Source organism: Orycteropus afer, unplaced genomic scaffold, assembly GCF_000298275.1.
Source record: "Orycteropus afer afer isolate SDZICR_OR568_19922 unplaced genomic scaffold, OryAfe1.0 scaffold00612, whole genome shotgun sequence".
Classification (NCBI taxonomy): Eukaryota; Metazoa; Chordata; class Mammalia; order Tubulidentata; family Orycteropodidae; genus Orycteropus; species Orycteropus afer.
The window spans coordinates 1,240,446-1,250,211 of NW_006922199.1; the positions used below are offsets into that span (position 1 = coordinate 1,240,446).

The 9,766-nt window shown below is 41.2% G+C and overlaps 1 protein-coding gene across 1 annotated transcript in view; it reads left to right on the plus strand.

Moving 5' to 3' along the window:
- Positions 1-9,766, plus strand: part of MYO7B (myosin VIIB) — a 151,072-nt gene that overhangs the window by 59,893 nt on the left and 81,413 nt on the right. The window contains exon 15 of the mRNA XM_042783052.1: positions 397-534. Coding sequence (XP_042638986.1) covers positions 397-534 — 138 coding nt within the window. The remainder of the gene's footprint in view (positions 1-396; positions 535-9,766) is intronic.

Sequence of the window (9,766 nt, forward strand, 5' to 3'; positions counted from 1 at the left end):
AGAAGTTAACCATTTGTGCCATGCAGGGAACTCATATATTTATTGTTGTGTTGTTGTGTGTTCTCGAGTAGATTCCAACTCATAGTGATTCTATATGACAGAGTAGAACTGCCTCATAGAGTTTCCTATATTTAAATTTTTATGGGGGCAGAGTGCCAGGTTTAAAAATTCTTTTCTCACCCCATTTTGGGGACTCCACCTCTAGACTGGATGTCTTGCCCATCTTACTTACCTTTGGGTCTGTAGCACCCAGCTTGGGCACTACACTCAGTAGGCATTTGGGAAGTGTGTGATAGGTAGATGAACACATGAGTGAATACAGCACCTTGGCATTCACCCTCTCTGAGCTGTGGGTCAGCCATGTACCTATGCTAAGTCCTGTGCTTCTGTCCACAGTCTGCAGACTCCACCAAGCGGCCCTCTACACTGGCAGGCCAGTTCAAGCAATCCCTGGACCAGCTGATGAAAATCCTGACCACCTGCCAGCCCTCCTTCATCCGCTGCATCAAACCCAATGAGTACAAGAAACCACTGGTAACAAAAAAGGGGGAGAGTGAACTGGGAATGTGGAGAGAGGACCAAGGGCATCTACTGGGCAATTCTGACAGCATCTGGGATTGAGGTTGCTTCCTTTACTAGGAAGCTATTATCTGCTCCCATTTTTCACATGAGGACACTTTGTTTTTAGGGCCATTATCTGTCCCCGTTATATAGATGAAGAGATAGAGGTTTTAGAGCTATTATCTGCTCCCATTCTACAGATAAGAACACTGAGACATAATGACCAGTTTAGGTAATTCACAAGTCATTTACTTGCAAGGTGTTGCATTCAGCTGGATCTCAGTTCTCTTAGCCCTGCCATTCACTGCTGTATGTTCTTGGCCAGATATTTCAGTTCTCTGATCTTCAGTTGTCTCCTTTGTAAAGTATGAACATGACTTTGCCTGGTGAAACAATGATTGGATGTGAGATATTCATGTGTTAGCAGCACCCAATAAGCAGCAGCAATCAGTACTATTAGTTTAGAGGCTGAAGCAGACTCCAGGCCACCTTCCCACTCACCTTTCCAGGTGGATAGGATGAAGGGTGGGAGCCTGCTATATGCCCAGGTTGCTCTGGCCTTTGGATCCAGAGACAGAAAACACAGGGGGTCCCAAAGCTGGGCGCCACCATCTTCAAGGATAGAAAATGACTCAAAAACCACCTCAAAAAACCAAACTCACTGAGTTGATTTCAATTCATTGCAACCCCCACTGGGTTTCCAAGGCTGTAAATCTTCATGCAAGTAGATTGAGCCATCTTCCTTCTGTGGAGCAGCTGCTGGGTTTGAACCACTGACCTGGTGGTAAGCAACCAAACATCTTATCTGCCACCAGAGCTCCATAAAAACCATTTAACAGGATAAAAATAATATTATACTAAGTGAAGTGCTTATTACTATAATTTCTAATTTGATAACAATACTATTTATTACTATAATAATAATAATAATGTTTTATTGTTAATATTGTATAAAATTGAGATTGACCTATAAATCCAGAATGCCTTCCTTATGGCCCTGGTATCTGGAGGTTTGATATCATCTCTTGTTTCTTAACCAAAACAAAAGCAAAAACAAAAACAAAAACAAACACACTGTGGTCGAGTCAGATCAGACTCACAGTGACCCCTCCTTGGGTTTTCGAGGCGATATTACTACAGAAGTAGATTGCCTAACCTTCCTTCCCAGGAGTGGCTGGTGGGCTTGAACCACCAGCCTTCTGGTTAGCTATGCCACCAAAGCTCTTTGTTCCTTAATACCCAGAAGAAATAACTGCTCTAGAATTTGTTAGAAGAGCCATGGTGGTGCCTTGATTAAAGTGCTTGGCTGCTACCTGAAAGGTTAGAAGTACAAACCTATGAACTTCTCTGTGGTAAAAAGATGTGACTGTCTGCTTCCATAAAGATTGTTGTTGTTGTTGTTGTTTGCCATCGAGTCGGCCCCGACTCATAGCGACCCCTCCTTGGGTTTCCGAGGCACTATCACTATGGAAGTAGGAATGCCCGACCTTCCTTCGGAGTAGTGGCTGGTGGGTTTGAACTGCCAGCCTTCTTGTTAGCAGTCCAGTGCCTCAGGCACTATGCTACCAGAGCTCCTCCATAAAGATTACAGGCTTAGAAACCCTATGGGGTATTTCTTCTCTATCCTATAGGGTTACTGTATGTCAGAATCAACTGGAGAGCAGTAGGTTTGGTTTTGGTGGGTTTAGAGTTTGTTAAAAACAGTAAGACTGACAATTCAAGAAATCAATCATTATTAAGAGTGAGAGAGAAAGAGAGGTTTTCAAAAGAGTAGTCAGTTCTAGAGAAACTACTGCAACTATGGCAAAGTGTTTTTTTTGTGTATATATCATTTACAATCTCATTATAAAAGAATGTACAGCTGATTGTTTTTTAAGGGTAGTACAGAAGAACAAGTTACATGGAATACACAAAATCTTGGAGATACAGGTTTTGGGAAAAAGAAACTTTTAGGCTAAACATCTATCATGTGTGACTTCAAAATAAGATCTTTGGGAAAAAAAAGAAAAATATTCTTGAGGCATTAATGAAGTTGGTTTGTAGGGATATATGTATATATATATATATATATATATATGGGATATATAAATAACATTTTATTGTTTTTTAGTAGGAAGTTTACACAGCTAATTAAGTTTTTATTTGACAATTTTATACAAATTTCTCCATAACATTGGTTGCATTTTTCACAATGTGTCATCATTCTCATTATTTTCATTCTGTTTGTTCTGTTCCTATAAATATTAATCTAATCTAATCCAATCTTCCTTGTTCCTCTATACATTCTTATCTTTGGTTTAGGGCAAATGTTGATAGTTTTGTCTAAAATCATTGATTGTTTAAGGGAGCACAGTAGTTACAGATGATTAATGTATAGGCAAACCTATTATCTGGCTGAAAGGTGATCTCCAGGAGTGGCTTCCATTCCAAGTTCAAAGGATATCTTAGGGTGATTGTCTTGGGGATTCATCTAATCTCTATTGGTCCAGCAAGTCTGGTCTCTTTATAAGAATTTGAGTTTTGTCCTACATATTTCTCCAATTCCATCTGGTGCCTTCTATTGTGTCCCTGGTCAGAACAGTCAGTAATGGTAGCTGGGCACCATCTAGTTCTTCTGGTCTCAGGCTGGAAAACGCCATGGTTCTTATGGGCTATTAGCTCTTGCAGGGGTATATTTAGTTATAAGATACCCAGAAGTCTTTAGTGTTGTCCAGGTTTCTGGGGATGGCTTAATTTTAACAACCTCCTCCCTTTTGATCATGATCCTATCTAATTGTGATTAACCCATCACTGGGCAAGGCACCATCTATTTCTTCAGGTCACAATACATTGGATCAACAGTCTCATAGGGCACATGTGTAGATATACATGTAGGGTTGTCATAAAGTCCTCATTGCTTTTGTTCTTCTAGTCAAAGAGAGACCAATTGATGTACTCTGGATGGCTGTTCAAGCTTTTAAGATTCCAGACAACACATAGTGAAAGGCAAGGTAGAGACTAGCCAAGAGGCTTAGACCATTTGTTTGCATCCCTTGAAGAAATCAAGTTCCCATATCATTTCATCGAGAAAATAAGTCTCAAGGAAGGTTAGTTTTAAAATATGTAGCATTCACCATGGCCCCGGTATAGGTTTCAGCTGCAACAATATATTGATAGATTTCAGTTTGAGTGTTATTGATTATATATATACACGAAACTCAACCACTGCCCTGGATCCAACTCATAGTGACCCCTCCTTGGGTTTCTGAGGCAATATCACTACTGAAGTAGATTGCCCAACCTTTCTTCCAAGGAGTGGCTGGTGGGTTTGAACCACCAGCCTTCTGGTTAGCAGTCAAATGTGACCACCAGAACTCCCATATACATATATAGATAGATTATCAACCATGGCACAGACACCACTCTGAAAGGCTAACATATAATTTAAAATTAACCTGTTTTGTAAAATAATTTCATATAAAAAATTTGCAATTCTCAAGAGATAGTCATCATAGCAGATTTTAACTGTTGTACTGAATCCTGTAATTTTAAATAATTTTTCCCCTAGTAATTTTTTTTCTAATGAAATATATCAGATATATAGGGAATAGATCTTATGATTGAGCATCCAAATAGGGTTTTTCAGTTAAACGTCTTTTAACATTAAAGACTACAGACAAAATAATGTCCTTTTAAAAGTAAAGAAAGACTTAATTTTAAAGTCTACAGAAAGAAAATTAGCTTTATACCATAATTTAGAATGTAATCTAAGTGGTGCTCTGTGGTAGTTAAGGTTATGTGCCAACTTGGCTGGACCTGGTTTTGAGTGACTGGGCAGCTGAATGTACTAATTCCCCATGATGAGACTGGTAATCAATTCCATGGTGGAATCTGCTATGAGTAGCTGAGTAACTGCCTTAGGGATGGGGTCTGCTTCCACTATATAAGAAAAAGCTTTGAGAAAGGTCTTGAGTTTTTTGACATGCTTGGATGCTGCATATAGCCAAGTCTTCGTTCAGCAGCCTGCCTTGGTGCCTTCTGATTTTGGGACTATTTCTGGACTTGAACTAGTGGTCTGCTTTGTTGCTTAATTATCTTAGGACTGTGCCATTTTACTTGTAGACCTTGGGTTTGTCAGCTTCAGCAGCCACCTGAGTTAAGAGAAGCCTCCAGTTTTGGTGGCCTGGGAGCAAGAGGCAGAGCTAAAGCCCAAGGTTGAGGGGCCTTCTCTTAGTCCCTAGAGCTGGCACTTTGAACTCAGACTTTTAGCCTCCTAAACTGTAAGAGAATAAATACCTGTTTGTTAGAACCATCATTTGTGGTATATTCTGTTACAGCACACTTGTTGTTGTTGTTGTTATGTGCCGTCGAGTCAAACCCGACTCATAGCGACCCCTCCTTGGGTTTCCAAGGCAGTATCACTACGGAAGTAGGATTGCCCAACCTTCCTTCCGAGGAGTGGCTGGTGGGTTTGAACCACCATTGGCTGTGTAACCATTTAAATTTTACATGCTTTACCAATTTTAGTTTTATTAAGCCAGTAATTACTCCTTTGGGAAGAAGTGGCCTGAAGGGTTATTTGATCATTCTGCATTAAAGGCAGATAAATATCTCTAAAGTATATTAGTAATGTATAACCATACATTATATCATACACAAGTAAAATTTTACTGAAGACAATTCAAGAACAGTTGCAACAGTATATTGACAGGGATCTTCCAGAAATTCAAGCTGGATTCAAAAGAGGATGCAGAACATGGAATATTATTGCTAATACCAAATGGATCTTGGCTGAAAGCAAAGACTCAGGACCATAGTATTGGGGCACACCAGGCTCAATTGTGATAACATAATACATAAAATCTTGTTCCACAACCTACTTTGGTGAGTAGTGACCCAGGTCTTAAAAGCTTTTGAGTGGCCATCTAAGACACAGCTAATGGTCTCCTCTCATCTGAAGTGAAGAAGAGTGAAGAAAACCAAGGGCATTTGGAAACAATCAGCCCTAGGATATGATGGACCTCGAGATCAGAACTAGATGGTGACTGGCTACCAATGCCAACCACTTGAGAAGGGATAAAAGCTGGAGATGCTGGTTAGAGTGGGAGGAAAAACATGGAATAAAATTAAAAAACACAATAATAACCAGAATTACTGGTCAGATGGTGTTCTGGTTACCTAGTGCCGCTGTGACAGGAATATACCACAAATGGGTTGGCTTGAACAAACAGGAGTTTATTCTTTTAGAGTTTGGGAAGCTAGAAGTCTGAGTTCAAAGTGCCAGGCTTCTAGGGCCTGGGAGAAAGCTCCTCGACCTTGGGCTTCAGATCTGCCTCTTGCTCCCAGCCCACTGAAGCTAGAGGCATCTTTTCACTCAGGCAGCTACTGGCTGCTAAGGCTAACAAACCCAAGGTCGACAAATAAAATGGCACAGTCCCAATGTTATCAAACCACATGGCAGGCCATTGATTCAAGTCCATTGAAAGTCCCAAGACTGGCAGAGCATGGGAGACTGCTGAACAATGACACGGCTACATGCAGGGTTCAAGCATGCCATAAGCTAGAGACTGTTCCCAAAGCTGCTTCTTATATATGGAAAGTAGACCACATACCCAAAGTAGTTACTCAGCTGCTTGTGGTAGATCCCACCATGGAGCTGATTGCCAGTCTCATCATGGGGAATAACTACTACCAACTGCCCAACCACTCAGCCAGGCCCAACCAAGTTGACATAAACTTTAACTACCACAGATGGAGTCTGGGGGACTCCCAAGACTACGGCCCTGGGATACACTTCAGGCCTGGGATAGGACTCACTCCCAAGGCTCACAGCCTTATAGTAGAAAGACTTACATGCAGAACACCCAGCCCAGGGCGTTGTACCCATCTACTCTATGGAGATACATCCGTTGGAGCACCAGCCATGGGGCACCAGAGGGGCAGTATTCATGTGGAGGGAATGCTGGACAGACAGAAGTGTATAACTAAGAAGGGCACAGGGATTGGGGGAGGGGGTTACAGGGAAGAGAGAGGAGGAAAATGGGTTAGAACTGGGGATGGTAATTGGAGAGTGAAACCAAGTGTACATAAACTGTTAAATGCTAAACCAATTCTGCTCTGAAATTTTCACCCAAAGTACAATAAAAAAAAACCAGAATACCAGAAAGATGTTTACCTGTGTTTTGTTGACTATGCAAAAGCATTCAACTGTGTAGATCATAACAAAATATGGATAGCACTGTGAAGAATGGGAATTCCAGAACACTTAGCTGCTCATGAAGAATCATTACATAGACCAGGAGGCTGTCATTTGAACAGGATAAGGGGATATTGCATGGTTTAAAATCAGGAAGGGTGTGTATCAGGATTGTATCCTTTCATCAAATTTATTCAATCTGTATGCTCAGTAAATAATCCAAGAAGCTGGACTATATAAGAACAAGGCATCAGAATCAGAGGAAGATTTATCGACAACCTGTGGTATGTAGATGACACAACTTTGCTTGCTGAAAGTGAATAGGACTTGAAGCACTTTCTGATGAAGATCAAAGACTACAGTCTTCAGTATGAATTACACCTTAACCTAAAGAAAACAAAAGTCTTTACAACTGGACCAATAAGCAGCATAACAATAAATGAAGAAAAGATTGAAGTTGTCAGGGATTTCATTTTACTTGGATTCCTAATCAACACATGGAAGAGGCAGTCAAGAAAGCAGATGTTCTATTGCACTAGGCAAATCTACTGTAAAAGATCTCTTTACAGTGTTGAAGAACAAAGATGTCACTTTGAATACTCAGGTACGCCTAACCCAAACATGCTGTTTTCAATCTCCTCATATGCATGTGAAAGCTGGACAATGAATGAACAAGGAAGACTGAAGAGCTGATGCTTTTGAATTATGGTGTTGGTGAAGAATATTAAAAATACCATGGACTGCTAAAGAATGAACAAATCTGTCTCAGAAGAATTGCAGCCAGAATGCTCCTTGGAAGCAAGAATGACCAGACTTCATCTCACCGACTTTGATCATATTGGCAGAAGGGACCATTCCTGGAGAAGGAATAGGCTTGGTAAAGTAGAGGGTCAGCAAAAAAAGGGAAAGACCAGCAACAAGATGGACTGCACAGTGGCGCTCAAGTATAGCGAGCATTGTGAGGGTGGCATATGACTGGGCAGTATTTCATTCTGTTGTACATAGGGTCTCTACGAATTGGAAATGACTTGATGGCAGTGAGCTTTTTAGTTATGTTATGGTTGCCCATGTGCCCCGTTACAAATGGCCATAACTGCAGCAATTCTCACCAGGGCTTGGGGGCAAAAGCTTACAAAGGTGTGTAATAATATATCAACATTAATAATATATACAATAGAGGTTTTTAGGGGTCTCAGAGATACTTATCCACAGTAAGGCTTGAGCAAGTGTCCTGGTGGTAGTAGTGTTAACCCAAAAGAAAGGAGAAAGCATTATCTGCACCACCACCCCATCTTGGTGTCAGGTAGTACAGAGATCACAGCCACCTGAGCATTAGTATCTAAAAGCCCAAAGAAGTGTCTTTTAATTTCTTCATTAAACTTTAATTTTGGCATAGCTAAGCATTTTGTTTTATTATTATTTACTGTGCTTTGGGTGCAAATTTACAGAGCAGAATTTGTTTTACATTCAGCAGTTCATGTACATTTGGTTTCACTCACCAATTACCATCCCCAACCCTAACCCACTCTCATCCTCTCCCTTCCCTGTGACCCTGCCCCCCATCCCTGTGCCCTTCTTAGTTGTGCACTCTTATTTGTCCAGCTTTCCCTCCATGTGAATGCTGCCTCTCTGTTCCAATGGCTGATTTCTCCAAGAGGTCTATCTCCATAGGGTAGGTGGTTGTATCGCCCTGGGTTGGGTGTTCTGCATGTAAGTCTTTCTACTGTTGGACTACAAGCCAGTCCTTGGGAGTGAGTCCTATCCCAGGCTCAAAGTGTACCCCAGGGCGATAGTCTTGGAGGTCCCACCAGACTCCATCCAATCAGTAATTCTGGTCATTATTGTGTTTTTTAATTTTTTTTCCCATGTTTTTCCTCCCACTCTATCCAGGATCTCCAGTTTGATCCCATCCCGAATGGTTGGTATTGGTAGCCAGTGACCATCTAGTTCTTCTGATCTCGAGGTCCATCATATCCTAGGCCTGACTGTTTCCAAATGCCCTTTGTTTTCTTCACTCTTCTTTGCTTCACAAGAGAAGAGACCATTAGCAGGCACTTTGTTTTAAGATAAAACTATTTTTGCTTTAAAATTTTGCTATTTAATTTGCCTTTTAGATAATGCTAACATTTGAAATGAACTTTTTTTAAATTCTAAGAGTTTATTTTACATTCAACATTACGTGTGCATTTAATTTCACTCCCCATTTACCCTGCCCAACCCTAACCCAGTCCCCTCCCCTCCCTGCCCAGTAGCCCTCCCCCCACCCATGCCCCTCATACTTATGCACTCCTGTTTGTCCTGCATTTCCTTCATGTGAATGTGCCCTCTTGTGACCTGCAGTTGTGGGGTTGATTGCTCCAAGGGCTGCATTTCCATAGAGTATGTTGATGCATCACCCTGGTTTGAGTGGTTTGCATGTACATCTTGTTTACTATTGGGCTGAGAGCCAGCCCTCGGGAGTGAACTTTGTTTCAGACCCAGAAAGTATCCTAGGACCATTGTATTGTGGGGTCTCACCAGACTCCATCTGACCAGTAATTCTGGTCATTATTGAGTTTTGGTATTTTGTTCCATGTTTTTCCTCCCACTCTATCTAGGATCTCCAGTTTGATCCTTTCCTGATTGGTTGGTATTGGTAGCCAGACACCATGTAGTTCTTCTGGTCTCCAGGGCCATCACTTCTTAGGACGGATTGCTTCCAAATGCCTTTTTTTTTTTTCCACTTCCAATGATAGTAGACCATTAGCTGAATCTTAGATGACCACTTGAAAGCCTTTTTTTTTTTTTTTAATTGTGATTTGGGTGATGATTTACAGAGCAAAATAACTCTCCATACAGCAGTTCACATATAATTTGTCTCATGACGATGACCACATTTTACCATCATGCAACATCTCCCCTCCCACATCCTCCCCACTTTTATTTTTAAATTTGGAGATAAATTTGTTACCTCCTTCCAGTGTCCATGCTTCCATGGGCTCCTGCCCCTTGAGCTGTCTCCCTGTGCATAAGCAGCCCTTCTTTCTCCAA